Source organism: Vanellus vanellus (genome assembly GCF_965231255.1).
Source record: "Vanellus vanellus genome assembly, chromosome: 19".
Classification (NCBI taxonomy): Eukaryota; Metazoa; Chordata; class Aves; order Charadriiformes; family Charadriidae; genus Vanellus; species Vanellus vanellus.
In genome coordinates this window covers 8,130,771-8,147,293 of record NC_138924.1, presented here as the reverse complement: position 1 = coordinate 8,147,293, position 16,523 = coordinate 8,130,771, and the positions used below count along the sequence as shown (strand labels likewise).

Genomic DNA, 16,523 nt, shown 5'->3' with positions numbered 1-16,523 from the left:
GAAACGCATTTGTTACCTGCAATATGTCTCTATGACGCTGTAACGTATGCATCAGTGCAGCATTCAGGGACGGGACTCCTGCGCTATTTGTATATTCTGCCATTTTGTCATTTATTCCAGTAAGCTAGAGGAGGGAAAAACAAAACAAAACAAAACAAAAAACCACAAACTAAAACATGAAATGGCTTATTCTTGTAAGAAAGTTACAACACCTAAGTTGAAGGAGCTAGCTCTAATGAGATACATACCCTCAGAAACACTTGTGCATCACCCACACTAGTATTTCCTAACATTCATCACAGGAACCTGTACCACAGTATTTCCTAGATGCTGAAGTAAAACCACAGTAACTTGAGTTACCTTTCCCAGAAGTTGTTCAATCTCCACAGCCATGGTCTCAAACATTCTGTCCTGGCTTGATCCATTTAAGAGAGGAGTTGTATCAGAGCTAAGGGAAAAGAAGAGGAGCAGTTACTGAAAGGTACATCATCTTTTCATAAATGCAAGAAATAAGGAAGCACTACTGTTAGCAAGCTCCTCTACCCAGGTTTCCTAGAGAGATTAATTAAGCTCAGAAAAACTATATTTTCTTATCAGACATGCCTTTAACTCTTATCTGAACAATGACACAGTATCACTTGGGGAAAATATAACCTCTGCTTGGAAGATATGCTTGTCACCAAGCACTACTAGCACGTATCTAGCACCAGTGCCCTTCTCTGCCCAACTTTTAAGCTTGATTTATTTATTTATTGTCAGGTGGGAGCACTGCACTATTAGCATGTTACACCAGCTAGACAATTACACCTTAATAACGCAGGGCTAGGACAACCCACTGATCTATTAAGCAGTCAGTGTTCTACAGAGCAATACAAACCACACAATTTATCACAATTACAGATTCATACAATACACCTTCCCTATGCTTTTTAAGATAAAGTAAAACCATGAGAAGTCATATCTAAGCAACAGAAGCACAACACTTAGTACGCCAAGTAGAAGTACGGTAACTAGCACCTTTCAGACACTACTCTTTGCTTTGGTAAGCTACCATAACCAAAGTAAGACAAGTAAGTTTTGCACAGGACAGCAAAAATAACTAAAACGATTAGATTACATTGCAAGTAACAGCACAAAGCTGGAAACAAGAGAGAGACTAGGACTCTGATTCAAGAGTAACATGATCATTCTTGAGCTCTCTCAGGGTACCAGAACTAGAAATCCATGGAAAGGTTCAAAATGGATTCAATCATCAATTAAAATAAATAAAAATACCAACACACATACATACAGTAATCATACTCATGATACACAGCGTTGGGACCCACAGTTAATAAGCAAAGAACGGCAGTTTTTAAAGGTTGTGTATAGTGACAGAAAAGTCGGTAATCAGTGCTGTGAAACTGCAGGGAAGACCTCAACCCTGGCCCATAAGCTATATGGACTTGAAAAGTTTTATCATACTAATTCTTCAGTCAAGCATGAATCTGCCTAAAGCAAACAGAAACTATTCATACATATAAACACACATGTATGTATGTATCTGGTTCATATATAGACAAAAACATATATATCTCTCATTATTACTCGTCTTAAGCCAGAAGGAAACAGCAACCCCTTCTGAAGGAAGGGCTGGTCCTCTGCCCAACCTTGGACCAGTCACAGCTGCTCAGCGCTCCAGTTCCCTCATCGTTAAAACAGGGATCACAAACACCACACCACATGTGAGGCATAAGACTAAATTCCCCTAATACTGAAGTCCCTGAAAACCTCCTGCTAGCTTAATACAAGAAAAACTGGAAAATAAGGCGATGTAGTGAGCATTAAAAAGCCATATAATTAGTTCACACACTAACTCCAGTTACAGACTGAAGTTCAAATTCAGCTTCCCCTAGTGACACGTACGCTCTTATGATGTACCACCGCTGCCCCTACACCTTTCTGACTCATGTGCCAGTATCACTCAATGTTGCGTCAAGACCAATACCAGCACCACAGCATGAAAAAGTGCTGAAACGAGCTTCTTAAGAAGCCAAGCATAAAAGCCACAGGTGGGACTAGCATTCAGCAAATTATAAAAACGAACCAAGTACCGCAAGCAGCACTTAAAACGTAAAGAAACGGGCTAGTACCTATACCTGTCGCGCCTTCCGTCTCGGGTGCTGCTGTAGCTGGTGCAGAGTTTGCTGAAGGAGACCAGCTTCAGGTCCAGCTCGTTCTCCAGCTGCCTCGCCTGCTTCCTGAGATCTGCACAGGGCGGCCGAGATCGGGGGAGAAGTCACAAACCCGCCCAGCGACCCCACGCCTTTCGGGGAGGGGGACACGCGTTTTCACCAGGTGCTTTCCAGCGGAGCCGGCCCAGACCGCCCGGAGCCCCACAGAGGGGAACCCCACAGAGGAGGGAGGACCCCACAGACAAGCGGGGACCGACAACGGGGGGGGGCCCTCGGAGATGGGGGAGCCCCACACGCTGAAAGGGGGTCCCTGGCTGGACACCCGCAGGCCCTGTCCCCGCGACCGGGAGGGCCCGGCGCAGGGTGCCGCCCCCTCACCCCGGGGCCTCCCCGCCGCCGGGCTCAGCCGGACACCGACGCCTCATGGCTGAGGGGCCGACAGAGCCACCGCAGCCTCCGGGCGCGGGCGGCGCCGGGTCCCCGGAGGCGGGCAGAGGGAAACGGCGGCCGTTCCGCCGTGCCCGGGCCGGGCTGTGCCCCGGGAGGGCCCCGCGGACCGCAAACGCCCCGTCCCCACCGCCCTCAGGCCCCACTCGCCTTCCCAGTAGTTGCTGCTCCCCGCCGCCATCTTTGTTATCCAACGTCAGCCGCGGCCCGGCGAGACCGCGCCGCCGAGAAGGACGGACCAGAGCGTCTTCCTGGAGGCGCGGCGCCCGGCGGGACGGGCGGACCTCCCGCTGCAGCGCCCCCCAGCGGCTGGGCGGTGTCGCGCCGCCACCACCGCCCCCTTGCAGCGCCGAACGCCGGGCGGGACGCGCCGGCCCCGGCCCCCTCCGCGACCTCCTTCCAGCCCCGAGCCCCCGCTGCCCGGTGTAGGATGAACGAGACAAGGCAGGTGGACATCAAAATAGTTTTATACAGATTATTGGATCTCAGTATACAGGTAAAAAACAGAGGGCCTGGCTGAGAGCAGAGCCAGGCCTCGCCTCACGCCGCCCCGTCCCGCTTCCAGGAAAAGGCAATTCAAGTCCCTTTTAAAAATGTACATTTGAAGGCACAGTGCATGGACCGACACGCTCCAGGGACAAGCGCCCGCAGGGGACCGGCCGCTCGCCTCAAGCAGCACGGGCGCTCCCACGGATGGACGGACGGACGGACAGACAGACAGACTGACAGGGAGGGGAGGCCGTTCCTGGCGACAGCCAGCCGGGCCCAGCGCTTACTTGCTGCGTCTCCGAGCACAGAGCAAGAACCTGACGCCCCACCTGGTCCTGCTGCGTCAAGTCTCACGCATTTGTAAAACATCTCAAATCCACTCACCTTAAAAATATGCACCTACTCCAGGCTAATTGCAAAATGCACTCTCAGAGACCTATTGCTAGTGGGACAAAGCAAGGCCAGCACCGTCCCTTACCTGCTGCCAGAGCAAACAAAGCCCACACAGAGCCCTTTGCAAACTCAACTTTAATATAAAACCCCAGCCCTGTCTCTTGTTAAAGCCCTCAGAAGCAGGAAAAGTTTGGTAGTTAACGCTACTGCGTGCTGGTGTGCTACCGCCCATTACACATGAAAAAGGGTCACAGCCCAGGACCAAACCATCCCGTGCTCAGGACGAGGAGCTGGGAGCAGGCACAGGGATGTTCAGGGCTCCTGCAGAACAGAGGCAACAAGAGCAGCTCTTTCACACGACAGGGACACAGGACAAGAGCACAGGGAAGGCTCAGCCTCATCTCCCTGTTCCCAGCACACCTCCCCAGCCCGATCTCATCACATGTTTCTTGCAATATAGTTCCCCATAGAAGAGGGAAGAAGGTACACTGGTGTCCAAGGGTTATCTTTGTCCCTCCAGATAACTGCACAAATCAGCTGAGACGATGAGCATGACAGCACGTCGTTCTGGAAGGGCATCTACCACAGGCAGAGGTGAGAAACAGCTCCTTCCCCAGATGAGATGGCCCAACAGCCTTTAACAGGGAATCTGCTGCGCTGTTGCCCCAGAGACCAGGTCAGAGTGCTGCAGAACAGACCCCGTCATATATTTGGGTGCAAACTCCCCCCATAGACACCACATCCAGGTTTCCCTAGTGGACCGCCCCAGGCTGCTGGAGAACAGATCAGCTCAGGGCAAACTAGATGCCTAAGAAGTTGCTGTGCCAGGCCCCAGCACACAGGAGCTTGGGGCAGCGGGGCAAGAATTAAAAAAAGAAAATGAGCAGCAAGAAACTAAGTGCCTATTCTAACCCCAGCCTTCTGCCCAGAAAGCACAGGAACGCCAGAGATGCATAAAGGCTTTGGAAATCAAATGTTTCAGTCATTCTTCCCCTCTGGGCATCCCTTCTATTCCCCATAAACATAACGTGTCTTGAGGATGCACACTGCGGCTCCTCTTTCCAACTTCCTGACAAGTCCTACAAACCAGAATTTGGCTGGTTTTCCCTTCTTCTCCTTCAGAACAGCCGTTCAGCCCTTCCTCACGCCTTGCACCCAAGCCCCTGCAGCAGCAGACACAACTGCAGACACACAAGCAGGTGGAGCTCTTGCTGCATACTTCAGGGATGCTGCAGTAGCAGAGCAGAGCCAAGTCAGCAGGCTAATTTGATGCCTACCATCACCAGAGCTTGATGAGAGGGTGTTTCCAAAGTGGTCTGATCACTAAATGGTATTAGGTGGACAAAGGTGAATTGTGCAGCTTTTCTTCAAAGTTTAAGACTGAAGTTGGGCCATGGATACTCCCATGACCTCTCCCTGCTGCTCCAATAATGCTCAAATACAAAGCAGAGGTCAGATTTCACTGCTTCCTCCTGAATAGTGGTGGACTTGAGCAAAACCGATCAGGTGGAGTCAGTAACTGATTGCTTTTCTACAGTATCCACCACAATCAGTTTATCCATTTGCTGAGAACAACCTTCTGTTGCTCTTCCAGACACTGTGCTGTTAACGCTAACATGAGACCGCAAAGGCCAAGTCTACTACACAAATAAGAAGCAACTGGAGGTGATGGGGATAAAGTTTCTTTCTTCCCCAGAAGTCAGGACAGCAGTACTGCAGAGCTGGCAAGCAACTGAACTTTGTCAGAGTTCGCTGAAGCTCCGACATTTGCTCCTCTCTCCAGCTCACATCAAGAATGGATGTCATCTCCCCCAGCTTTCAGGATGCCAAGTCACTGCCTGGAACTAGCAACACGTTAGACGTGCTCCACAACCACTGCAGATCATAGCAGGCCACAGCATCTCATGGTGGGGAAAAGCTCCAAGGGAGCAGCTGAGAACCAAATAGTCTTTTTTTCCAAGGGCTGCTCTGCAGAATGTGGAGTCAAGTGAAGGATCTGGAGTCCCGCAAGTACAGAGTGGAAAACACGAAATCAAAACAGGTAGAGAAACTGCTTTGGAGTGTTTTAACTACGACCCTGTGCAGGTCTTGGGGCACTTCCCCACCATCTTCTCACTGTGCTGAGATGCTGGGGAAGTGCTAGGAACTCTGTTGGCCACCCTGTTAAGTTGCCTTTCAAACAACGTCATGTGAACCTCCAGATCTTGATCCAAAAATGAAACAAGCCATGTCCTTAGCCCAAACACTGCCTCCAACACCCACTGATTTGCACGTACATAGGAACAGAGCAAATAGCAGAGGGAAGTTGGGAGCTGCCACCCACACCTCTGGAGGACACAACCTGCAAGCTAACGTTTCATAAACGGAACCACAGGGATCGCCCCCCACCACCAGGTCTGGTCCATGGGAACCTCCTTTCCTGATGGGGAGGTGTCAGTGTTTGCTGGAGTACAATGTTTCTTCTTCAGTGTCTGTTTCATCCTGGAATTCATGGCTCAGGAGGGACTTCTTTGAGCCTGTGGACATCATGCGGATTTCGTCCTCATAATCGTCGTGATGTTGCCGGAGACGGTGGAAGCCATCCTTGTGTCTGTTGGACTTAATTGAGCAGACACACCAGATGATACAGGCGGTGAGGACCAGAGCAGACATACTTGCACCTGCCAGACAGAAGATATTAAAGTTAATGCCATGTTCCCCCACCCCAGAGGCTCCTAAGCTTGCCACCATCTCTCTTCCCTTCCACAGTCACAACCACTTTCCTCCCTTCACTGTGACCCCGCTCCTTCATCCTAGGCCACAGATGTGCCATGCAAGAGAGGTGCTCCCAGAGCAGCGCTGCACTAGCTTTACTTTCTGTGTGTCTAATCGAGGATAGCACCACTGAACTCCTGTGCAGACTACCAGGTATAAACTCTAGCCTCCCCAACAGCTGCCATCTTGACAAAAAAAAAAAATAATCTGTTAATGTTTACCTGGTGCCACACTACTCAAAGAAACCCCGAGGAAGAAGCAAGACCTCCCAGCTCTATGCACAAACAGGCCCTCCCCACTCCAGGCATCTCAAAATCCGCTCTGAACCCTTCAGACTCCTGCAACACTCTTTACTCCCTCCCTCCCTCCCTCCCATCTGCCAGCCCAGCATCACCAGATCCAAGGCTCGTTGGACCAGTTTGCAAGGACAAGCACGTGTTCAGAAGGGAAAGCAGGAGATGGCTTAAGTCTGCAGGCTACTTTTCCGGTTCAGTGAAGGGTCATTGTCAGCAGGAACCTGTACAAAAGCAAAGCTCAAAGCTTTGATCAAAACTGTCACTATACCTGCAACAGTTACAACCAGCTCCCTTGGCAGACCAAATATCCTGTTTTCCGTGTCAAATACAATGAACACAGAGCTGGGTGCATCATGACGTACGAAGACCTGCAGAAAGATAGGAGAGTTCAGACTGCCTCAAGGCTTGCACCTTTGTTAGGTGGCCAGACAAAAGATGTACTTGCTGACCAGGAAAGGACTTGGTGGACGCCAAAGACAAAGTGCAATGGAAAGAAAAGCCACTGTCCAAACCAACCCTGCTGTGCTGGGAAATTCTCCATCCATTGTATCAAGGCAGAAAATAGCTACCCTGAGCACACAGTCAGCAGCTAAACAGCCAACGAGGCAGAGCCCAAACAGAGGATGCCTTTATGTGACAGGAGCCGGGGAAAGATCTCCAATACAGATACTCACATACCTTGACATGTTTCTGCTGGTACCCGTCAGCTATTGCATTGATGTTATGCAAACCCGGAGCCAACAGCACGTGGAAATAGCCACCTTCTTTAGTATACACCCTCAAACCTTCATTAAGAACAATGGTAGCTTTAGAAATTGGCTTGCCACTCTTGTCTTGGACAAACCCATGGACTCCTTTATGAACCTGAAATAAAGCATTTCAAACACTTCATGTTCAGATCCAAAAGTATAGCACATTTGTAACCAAAATAGGACCTAATCCCCCCCTCAAAATGCAGCCCATTCTCCATCCCTGAGCACCATAATAAATAAAAGTACACAATACTGCAAGGACTGTGCAGCCCACCATAAGGCAACACAGCACAGATGTTTAACTCTCATGTCAACACATTTCCTGGTCACTTGCTGCCTCTGTTCAATCCATTCCTCACGCAGTCTTAAATTTTGACCACCCGTAGTTACATAGCACCAATAAAAACACAAAGACTCTCCATACTGCTGTCTTCCTCTCCCCCTCCCCACCCTCCACTACCCACTACCCACTTCCTCTCCCCCTCCCCACCCTCCACCCAGCCCACTACCTCCACTCCTTGACAGAATTTTCTCCCACAGGCTGCGGCTCACCTCCACGAGCATGCTAAGGAGAGATTTCCTATGGTCTGCCCACAGGCCGGGAAGCTGTCCTGCGCTCGGGAAGTAACAGCAGCTGGTATAAACAGTGATCTCAGGACAATGACCAAAAGTAACGCTGAAATCCTGCAAAAAACAAAACCACAGTTACAACAGAAGAGGCGGTATTTAAAAAGCTTTGCAAAGTGCAGCTGGAGGTGCGCAAGTTTTGCCCAGACATCAGAACAAATATGCTTTTTAATGCTTGCTGAAGAGAGGTGGAAAGCCTTGTGCCGTACAAAGTACCTTCATACTTCCCAAGTGACTGTGCCATTCAGAGCCACGGATCACACCGCCAGGAATATTCTCATCTGCGAGAGCAAGAATGCGGCCGTCAGACAGATCTGCTCCGAGCAGAGTCTAGCACAAGCTGACGGGGGGGTTAAAGGATTCAGCCAAACATACCTGACTTATTTGGACAGCCTGGCTGGCCCAAATGCATCAGCGGATGGTTGTTTGCATACAGAGATGCCAAATGCTTCAGTGTTTCTTTGTTCTCCACTATGAAGAGAAAAGTGAGACTTAGAGTGCAAATCCTATTCACTGGGGTGGGGGGGTGGGGGGAGGGCAGGCAGATTCCTATTCTAACCCCATGATCCTGTATTAAAGAGTGACACACTTTGTTTCAGGGGCATTCCAGATTTCCTCTAACACTGAGGGATGGTACCAAAAGCAGACTTTATACTGGCTTTGGCAGAGGAAAAGTTGAAATACCGTTGTAAGAACAAAAATGATAAGTGTTCTGGTCCCTAGCTGGATCCTGTGAGGTTTTATAGCTCTACTTAACAGACCGTCAACTCCAGATACAAAGGGCTGAACACAAACGGAGGCCACAGAACACCACCAGCGCAAGAAGCTCTTACACCATGCAGTCACATGAACTTCTGCAGAGACAGCCCGAGGGTAACTACGTGCAAAGCCCTGGAGGGGTTACTCATACCTGTCTGCACTGGCTTATCATATGGGTAAGTGACAAGCAGAGATCCTCCATCCAGAGCAACCGAGAGGCTGAAATCCTGCTTCAATATCAAGTTCTCTATGATGGCTTTGGTCTCAGGCTCTCGTGTCCCCGAGTACCGGGAGTAATTGCCTGTAAATCAGAACAACAAATAGAAAAGGGAATTGACAACAGTTTCCTTGCTGCTTGAGAGGCCAACAGAAGTACATTCTTTGTTTATGTCTGAAATTAAGTCTGCTGCAGGTATTAAAAGGTATTTGGTGGATCTCAGCAGATGCACCTGACTGACCAAGTAAAGCACCTAGTCCACATTACCCATGGGGGGAATTCATCTGCAAAGCTAAAACAAATGTGACACATCGCTATTTCCCCAAGCTATTTACTTTTGTGACGCAGAGCATATTTCACGTGTGTTTGCTCTCCTCAATGTCACTGAACTGACATTTTCTTAAAAATGGGATGACCCCAGTCAAACCTTGCCAGAGAGAACGCCTCATCCCCAGGAAGGGTGGGCACAGCACTGATACACTGCTATGGATACAGCAGGCAGTTACGTGGAAACCAGGAAAGCATGAAAAAAGGAGACTGTCTCCAGGGAGCATGAACAGAGGTAATTTTTCAGAAACGTGTCTTTGAAAGAAATCAATTAACACAAAAAAGACATTAGGTGTTGTCCATCCTCTGGACTATTCCTGAGGAGCTCTGCTTCATCTTTTCATTGCAAGTAAGGGACTGCAAATTACCATCTGTAAGGGGGATCAAAGCTTTGGCAGCTTCCCAGCGGTTGTACTGCCGGGGCTCCAGGGCAGGAGTGCTGCTCTCTTTACCCTGTAACCAAACGATGACACCCAACCCTAGAGCAGCTAACAGGAGACTTCTACAGCAGCCTGCATTTCTACAGGGACACTGCGCATCACTGCTTTAGTTTGCTTTACTTGTGAAATCTGTGTCCAGATCTCTGCCATGAGCGTTAGTCTGTCCTATCTTCGACGTGCAGCCTCTCTCCTGCGCTATCTCCCGTCCATCTGGATTCAGGGAAGGCACAATCACAATCCGTGTTCGGTCAATCAGCTGAACAAAAGGAGGAGAAAGAGTATGTAAAGTGCAATTAGTAGGGTTCATTCTCTGTACATCTCATTCGCCCAGATCTCATCCTAGGAACTACTGCTTATATTGATATCAGCCGTCAGAAGTTCCCACTGGCCTGTGGATCTCACACCACCTCCCCCTTAATGTGTGGGATCGCTGAAACCCACAACCCACTGTTAACAAGACAAGTTTCTCCCAGTGAGCACTGTCTTCTCAGGATATAACTGGAGGGCTCCAAGACAATCCCTCGCATTGGCTTCTCACCTTTGTAACAGCAGCATTCTTCTTGTAGTTCATGCAAAGAAATTCTGCCAGTGCCAGGAGCAGCTCCGTACCAACGGGAGCGTTTCCATGAATACCAGCAACAAAGCGGATCTTTGGCTCCTCAGGTTCAGACTGGTTGGGCTTGTTGGAGATTTCAAGGGACCAGATCTGACGGAACTCGACGCTCTGACCCAAACTGCCAAGAGATGAGAAACCAGAGGGTGAGCTCAGGAACAGAGCCGCAGCCCTAGCCTGGCCTCATGGAGAAATCCCGGTGTGGAAAGGAACCGCTGCCAACCTCCACAAGGAGGCTGCAAGGACAAGTGACACACAAAACACAACCACATTATGAGAGATTTTCAGCAGCACTGAACCAAATTCACTAAAAACATGAGTTTGAACACAAGCATCTGTGTAAAAACATATCCAGGTCCAGATGTACAGGATGCCCAGCGCTCCATGTATCTCCGTATAGCCTGTACCACCACCATAAACGCAGAACTGCTAAACGCCTCTGTGCTTCCAATGTTGTGGGTTGTTTTTTGTATTCCCCCCCCCCTTCAGAGTGGGATACATCTGGACATCACACTAATTTATAAAGCACCCGGTTTAAGAGGACAAAAGCAGGTCTATTTCCAGGAATGCATAAGTTGTTGCTACAGTCGTGCCATTAAGTTAGCAAAGTGAATGTGAGCAAAGCAGGGAACACAATCGGGGCTGATGCAACTGGACAGACAATAGGGGCTACAGATCAGAAAAGCAGCCTTGGCACCAGTGGGGACAGCACATGAGCACGTTGTGCCTGGTAACAACAAGCAAATGAGGTCCTGGGACAAAGAGATTTGTGCTTTCTAAAGCTGACAGAGGGTAAGCGCTACAGGTCACAAAGGAAAGGAGAACACTGCAGCAGCTGGTCTCCTGCAGGAGGGCAGAGACCTTGGCTCAGGGCAAGCTAACTCAAACACGTCTTGCACTACTGAATTAAAATCCGAAGGCAGACAATCAAAGAAGGCCGTTTGAGATTTGTAAGTCAAATTTGATCACTTCTGCTGGGGACTCTCTAGCAGGGTAGATGTCAGAAAGGATTTGGAAAAAGGAGGACATAGCGTGGAACGGACATATTTGCAGAAACCTGGGATATCAATGCTGGGAGTATCTCCGGTCCCAGGCACCCCTGGGGAACTGACAGCACCCCAGGTTTAAGTCAGTAAAACAATGTCTCAGGAAAAAGTACGCAGATGCATCTGTCCCTGCAGCCACTGCTCTGCCACCATGCCCTTATCCACGGGGCTCCCTCGAACTCAGGCACCACAGGGAAGTGGAGAGATGAGCTCCCCATCTCTGCACTGTATTCGTGGCTCATCATTTCACTCCTTCCCTACCACAGGCTGCTGCTCCGGGAGGAGCTGAGCACTGGTGCTTTGAGTTTTCACCTGGTGAGATTTGTGATGTGTGGGTAGTTGAGGTAGAGGCCTCGGAGGAACTCAGAGAGATCCTTGTAAGGGCGGTATCGGTAAGGAGAGACATCCCCTGAGGAGGTAAGCAGGAGGCGCTCCAGGCCATTCTCAGCAGAGAGATCTTTGATCAGGGTCTCAAACTCCTTCTCGTTGGGGTCACTGGTGTCTGGGGTGTTCAGGACTGGCACCTTCCCCTCCTCCACTTTGATGTCTGTCCGTGAAAGAGTGAAGTTGACCTGCACCCCACCTTTGCTGCCAACTTCCACCGTCTTAGTGACCGGATCATACCTGCCCAGGGAAGAGAAGGCACAAAGAAACGTCAGGGGTTCAAGGCCTCCCACAACAAGCCACCCCTCTTCCTAACTAGACACTCGCATGGGACTGCTACTGCTCCCCAGTCAAGAGCGAGAAGTATAACAATAAAAGCAACAACACTTCAAAGGAACATGGGAATGGCAGGAGGACGAGGAGCAGCTCAGGGCCCCACATGGCACTGAGCTGCTTTTGCCTCAGGTGTTGCAGGGTTACGTGGCAGCCTGGCGGGACAACAAGTCAGGCTGCTTTAACCCAAAGGCTTTGGCAGCGGTTGAAGTGATGAATTCATTTCTGTGGGCAGCTGCCTGCAAGAGAATTTCCCCTAAAGACACTAAGTTATCAACTCCTTCCCCACACCACCTCCAAACCAGGGAAGATTTGGATTGTACACCAGCGCCAGGTGAGCAGTCTTTGACATCACGTTGCTAACTGCCCATGCCAGAGGGCAGAAGAAACACCCATGCCTATGTCTGCTGCAGACAGAGGTGATGGGACTACTCTGGACTGGGAAGTCAGTCATGCAAGCTGTTTGTTCCCTGTGCAATGGCTCGCTCACCCTCGGGCAGATGCTGTGATTTTGTACGTCCCCTGGACCAGGAGGCGCCAGTAGTCTCCATCCTTGTAGGTGGTCACAGGGTGGTTGATGTCAGCAACGCTGATGGTGGCATTGAGAATGCCCCTTCCATCCATGGCATCCAGCACAAATCCCCAGACGCCACGGTGAACCTGCGCACAGACACGAAACCCTACTGAGTGCCAGCCCTCGCTCTGCCTCCCACCCCACACGTCACTGTGGGACCACTGACACCCAGATCCCACCAGCTTCCAGCCCAGGAAGTTCAGCATTCCCAGGGGAGTAACATGTTCCAAAAGGGTTTAGGTTAGACTCGCCAGCAGCTGGCGTGGACAAAGATCACCTAATGAGTACAATGAGCAATTGTTTGGCTCAGGGTGCCACCACTGCACTCTTTGCTCCACACCTTTGTTTGCATGCCCCAGGTGTGCAGCACTACCACCAGCCCCAACTCAGGTGGGAACAGCACACAAAGGCCACTCCAGCCTGGGGAAAACCAAGGTAGTGGTAAATAAATAGCCCACACCTGCATCACCTGGCTGCTGTTTCCATAAAGACTTTTGGTATGTTGAGAAGAGGGGGAGAGGAGTTGTCAAGACATGTTCTGACAGGGACGATTTCTGTGGAGCAGGTACCCAGTCTGGCCAGCAAGCAGCACGCGCTTCAGCCCCCAGATTAGCCTGTTCATTCTGGCACATCGAACGCAAACCCCAGAGGCAGCTCCCACAATTGCTTGGGGTCAAAGCGTCTCACCTGTTTCATGAACTGGAGGAGAGATCGGCGGTTCTGCTCCCAGTACTTTGGCAGCTCCTCAGCTTTTGGGTACTTCACACAGCCCAACTCAATGGTCACTTCGAAGCAGTTCGTATGTAAGTAATTCCAGTCTTGCATCCCACCTACAACAGGAATGTAAAAGAAGTTTTGACAAGGTCTCCTGAAGGCATTTATACCACAGCTCAAATAAAAACCCCAAAAAACAACAAAAAAAACACATAGTAGAGAAAGATGAAGTAGAAACTACGGCACGCATTTTATAGCCGAAGACAGAAAAGAGGGAAGGCTTTTACACAGGGCAAGAGTCAAGCTTCAAAGGGATGCCAAAATAGCAGACAAATAACCATCCTTCTTGTAAATACCTTTCATGCTAATATACTGCTGTAAAATTTTATTAAACCATTTTGCTAATAGCTAGAAAAACTACACTATAAATTCCTTCCCTCAGGAATAACTTTATCTGGTTACATTATTTAAAAGGTTACAAAAGAAACCTGAGCCCCAGTAACCTGGGCTGGCCAATGCAGAGCTTGTGACTGACCAGACTAAATTCTTTAAGCTGCACATGCATTAACTTGGAGGCAAACAGTGCAAGAGATTTAAGGTCTACTTTACCTGGAACATTGTACCACTGAGCCCCATTAGTGATGCCATGCGGGAAGTACTCAGTGGGGTACATATCCTTACAAGGACTTCCCTGATACATCTTTGTATTTTCCTAAAAAACAAGATGCAACATGTGGAGCTGAGTCTCTGCGCTTCACAGCCACTGGCGCTTTTGTTCTAACATTAGTCACACACTTGGGGTTACCAAACACAGAGGTGCATGCAGGCACGTGTTTGCACGGCTGTAGCACAAACAGGCTGCACCCACACCCAACCCCAACCCGTAGACATCCTTGCTCTCCTCCCAGTGCGCGGACAGCGCTTTCTACCACCCGTCAGCGTGTTGGCCCCCGTGCCTGCAGGCAGAGCGTGCTGGACATCCCCTTGTGGAATGAGAGCCTCTGCTGTGTCTGCACCACCAGGCGCCCACAGTACCCATGTCCTCCGCTACCAGCCGCTCAGGAGGTTCCCAACAGCGTCAGGAGTTAACCCAGAAGGATGTGCCTGTTTTCCCGTTAGAGTTTTACCTTGGAGTAGGAAAGTGCCAGCTGCTGAAACACAGCATCGTCTGGGGATTTACTGTATATGGCTATTCCTTGTTCATCGTCATCAAAGGGGTAATTAACCACCAGAGAGCCTGCAGGGGAAACAAGTTTTGACTCATACTTGCACATTTTCCAAGTGGTACCTCAGCCTAATAGGGGAAGTTTTTCTTTTTCTCCAGAGGGTGCCAAGTCTTCTGTTTCCCAAGACTTGGCATTAAACAAAGCATTAAGCCCAATGGCTAGAAGAGACACCAAAAGCTCAGGAAGAGATAAGACACCCAGTTGGGAAAGTGAACCCAAGCCATGACACATCAAGGGCTTGGCTCTTACATGTAGGAGGGATGAGCACAACCTCGGAATAATCGCTTTCAGAGGAGAGAGAGCATGAGGAGGAATTTCCTAGAGCAAGCACGGTGCCCTTGGCCCAACTCCTGTAGTTTTTCAGCCTTCTGGAGTTCATTGAAAGCACTGACAGATTATATCTTCGGCTTACCAAAGCTTTCCCTACGCAAGTTGTGCTAATAGCACCATGGAACCCCAGACACCACCGCTGCTGGAGACCTGCCAGCTCCCTCGTACCCACACACGGTACTTTTGCACTACAAAATTAAACATGCACAAAGGTGGTTGCACAAAGCAGCCACCTGCAAGTTACCAGAGCTACGAGCCAGCAGACAAACTGTCTAGGGAATAAGCTGTAATACAGAGGCTTAATTTAGATCACTCCAGAAAGATAATTGAATTACGGCAAATTTCATAGTTCCGCCGCGCAATTCAAGGCAGGGAACCCTCAGGATTACATCTCATTCCCTTCGTTTTATAAATACTACAAAGCCTCCGACAGCCACAGCACTGTATCTCGTTCCCAGACCCAGCTGCTGAGCAGCTGCTGACGAGAGCCCATTCCCACCTCCCGACAGGCAACGAGCTAGCTGCTCCCCAATGCGTGTGCTCCCTTCAGAGCTTGAGATCAGAGGCTGTGATCCTCCCAGCAGCCTCTTCAACTCCCTACAGATGTGCTCGGGGACATGGTTTTCACCTTCTGTTTCCAGCTTCTGATCCAACTTCCAGCAACACGAACAAAAAGGTTGGTTTACTCTTTGTTCGTGGAGGCCCTTTGGAACTGGCCTTGCCCCTGCTGCAGGAACCCGCTGCCTTCGCGCCTGCCGTGCCGCAGCAAGGCCGAGGGCAGAGCGCTCTCTGCCAGAGCTCCTGGGTTCACGCCTAGAACGCTGCGGAGATATCCCTGCGAACTCCCATCCCGCCAACCTCAGCGCAGAGGAAGGAGCTCGGTTTGGCTGCCATACCTCCGTGCAGGTTTGCTGAGAGCACAAACGGGTAAGTCTTTAACCAGGTCATGACAGCGAGAGTTTCTGGCTGCGGAGGGTCTGCCACATGCACGAACTGATCTGGGAAGTTTCGGTTCAGGTCGTAGTTGTTGCTGTTGTTTCTGCCAACGGTACCTCCTCTGTCTCCTGAAAATTAAACACAAGTTCAAGCTTGCACCCTATGCAAGTTCCCACTTCAGTGCAGAGGCTTCAGCCTCTTAACTACAGATCCTGTAATTACCAATTAATGGAAAACAGCAGAGAGCACAACAGTGCTGGCTTCCTGCACCCCCAGAGCGAGGGGACACCCACACTCCCCTTCAGCGACAGCCCCGCTCTGTGCACAGAGGTGTCCGGGGGCCCTTTCAGCGGCTGTTTGCGCAGGCTCTCCGTGCCAGTCAGGGCACAGCTAGCAGAGACGCAGCGAACCGTGAACAATACCAGCAGCCGGATGTCACGACCACAGAAACCTCAGAGCTCACCTTCTCAAACCAGCCGGACAAGTTCTCTGTTAAACCCAAGCAGAGCTCTGCTTCCAGAAAATCATTCTGGACAGACTTTGTTCTGCCAATCTGCAAGAGCCACGCAGTTTTAAGGACTTCCCTGCAGGATGTTTTTGCCAATTTCAACATCACGATAAAAGTCTATATTATCCTTGGACAAGTGCTCTGCAGACAGCCTGGCTCCCAAATCACACGTTACTAAGAGCAT

At 50.0% G+C, this 16,523-nt stretch overlaps 2 protein-coding genes across 4 annotated transcripts in view; both read right to left on the bottom strand.

The window, feature by feature from the left end:
* The window catches only part of GOSR1 (golgi SNAP receptor complex member 1), a 31,126-nt gene extending 28,270 nt beyond the window's left edge, over window positions 1-2,856 (bottom strand). For 2 of the 3 annotated variants that reach the window (XM_082493184.1, XM_082493186.1), the window contains exons 1-4: window positions 2,772-2,856; window positions 2,133-2,247; window positions 361-448; window positions 17-124 (exon numbers count right to left, since the gene is read on the bottom strand). In XM_082493184.1, the coding sequence (XP_082349310.1) occupies window positions 17-124; window positions 361-448; window positions 2,133-2,247; window positions 2,772-2,802 (342 nt within the window). In that variant the 5' untranslated portion in view covers window positions 2,803-2,856. The remainder of the gene's footprint in view (window positions 1-16; window positions 125-360; window positions 449-2,132; window positions 2,248-2,771) is intronic. The other variant, XM_082493185.1, reaches the window with a different exon arrangement.
* Window positions 2,857-3,070: 214 nt separating this feature from the next.
* CPD (carboxypeptidase D) overlaps window positions 3,071-16,523 on the bottom strand; it is a gene marked incomplete at its 5' end in the record, with an annotated part of 28,544 nt that continues 15,091 nt past the window's right edge. The window contains 15 exons of the mRNA XM_082493158.1: window positions 3,071-6,163; window positions 6,822-6,921; window positions 7,232-7,417; window positions 7,858-7,989; window positions 8,149-8,213; window positions 8,308-8,403; window positions 8,843-8,992; window positions 9,796-9,931; window positions 10,214-10,409; window positions 11,647-11,958; window positions 12,542-12,711; window positions 13,313-13,455; window positions 13,949-14,051; window positions 14,467-14,576; window positions 15,792-15,959. Of these exons, the coding sequence (XP_082349284.1) occupies window positions 5,937-6,163; window positions 6,822-6,921; window positions 7,232-7,417; window positions 7,858-7,989; window positions 8,149-8,213; window positions 8,308-8,403; window positions 8,843-8,992; window positions 9,796-9,931; window positions 10,214-10,409; window positions 11,647-11,958; window positions 12,542-12,711; window positions 13,313-13,455; window positions 13,949-14,051; window positions 14,467-14,576; window positions 15,792-15,959 (2,294 nt within the window). The 3' untranslated portion in view covers window positions 3,071-5,936. The remainder of the gene's footprint in view (window positions 6,164-6,821; window positions 6,922-7,231; window positions 7,418-7,857; window positions 7,990-8,148; window positions 8,214-8,307; window positions 8,404-8,842; window positions 8,993-9,795; window positions 9,932-10,213; window positions 10,410-11,646; window positions 11,959-12,541; window positions 12,712-13,312; window positions 13,456-13,948; window positions 14,052-14,466; window positions 14,577-15,791; window positions 15,960-16,523) is intronic.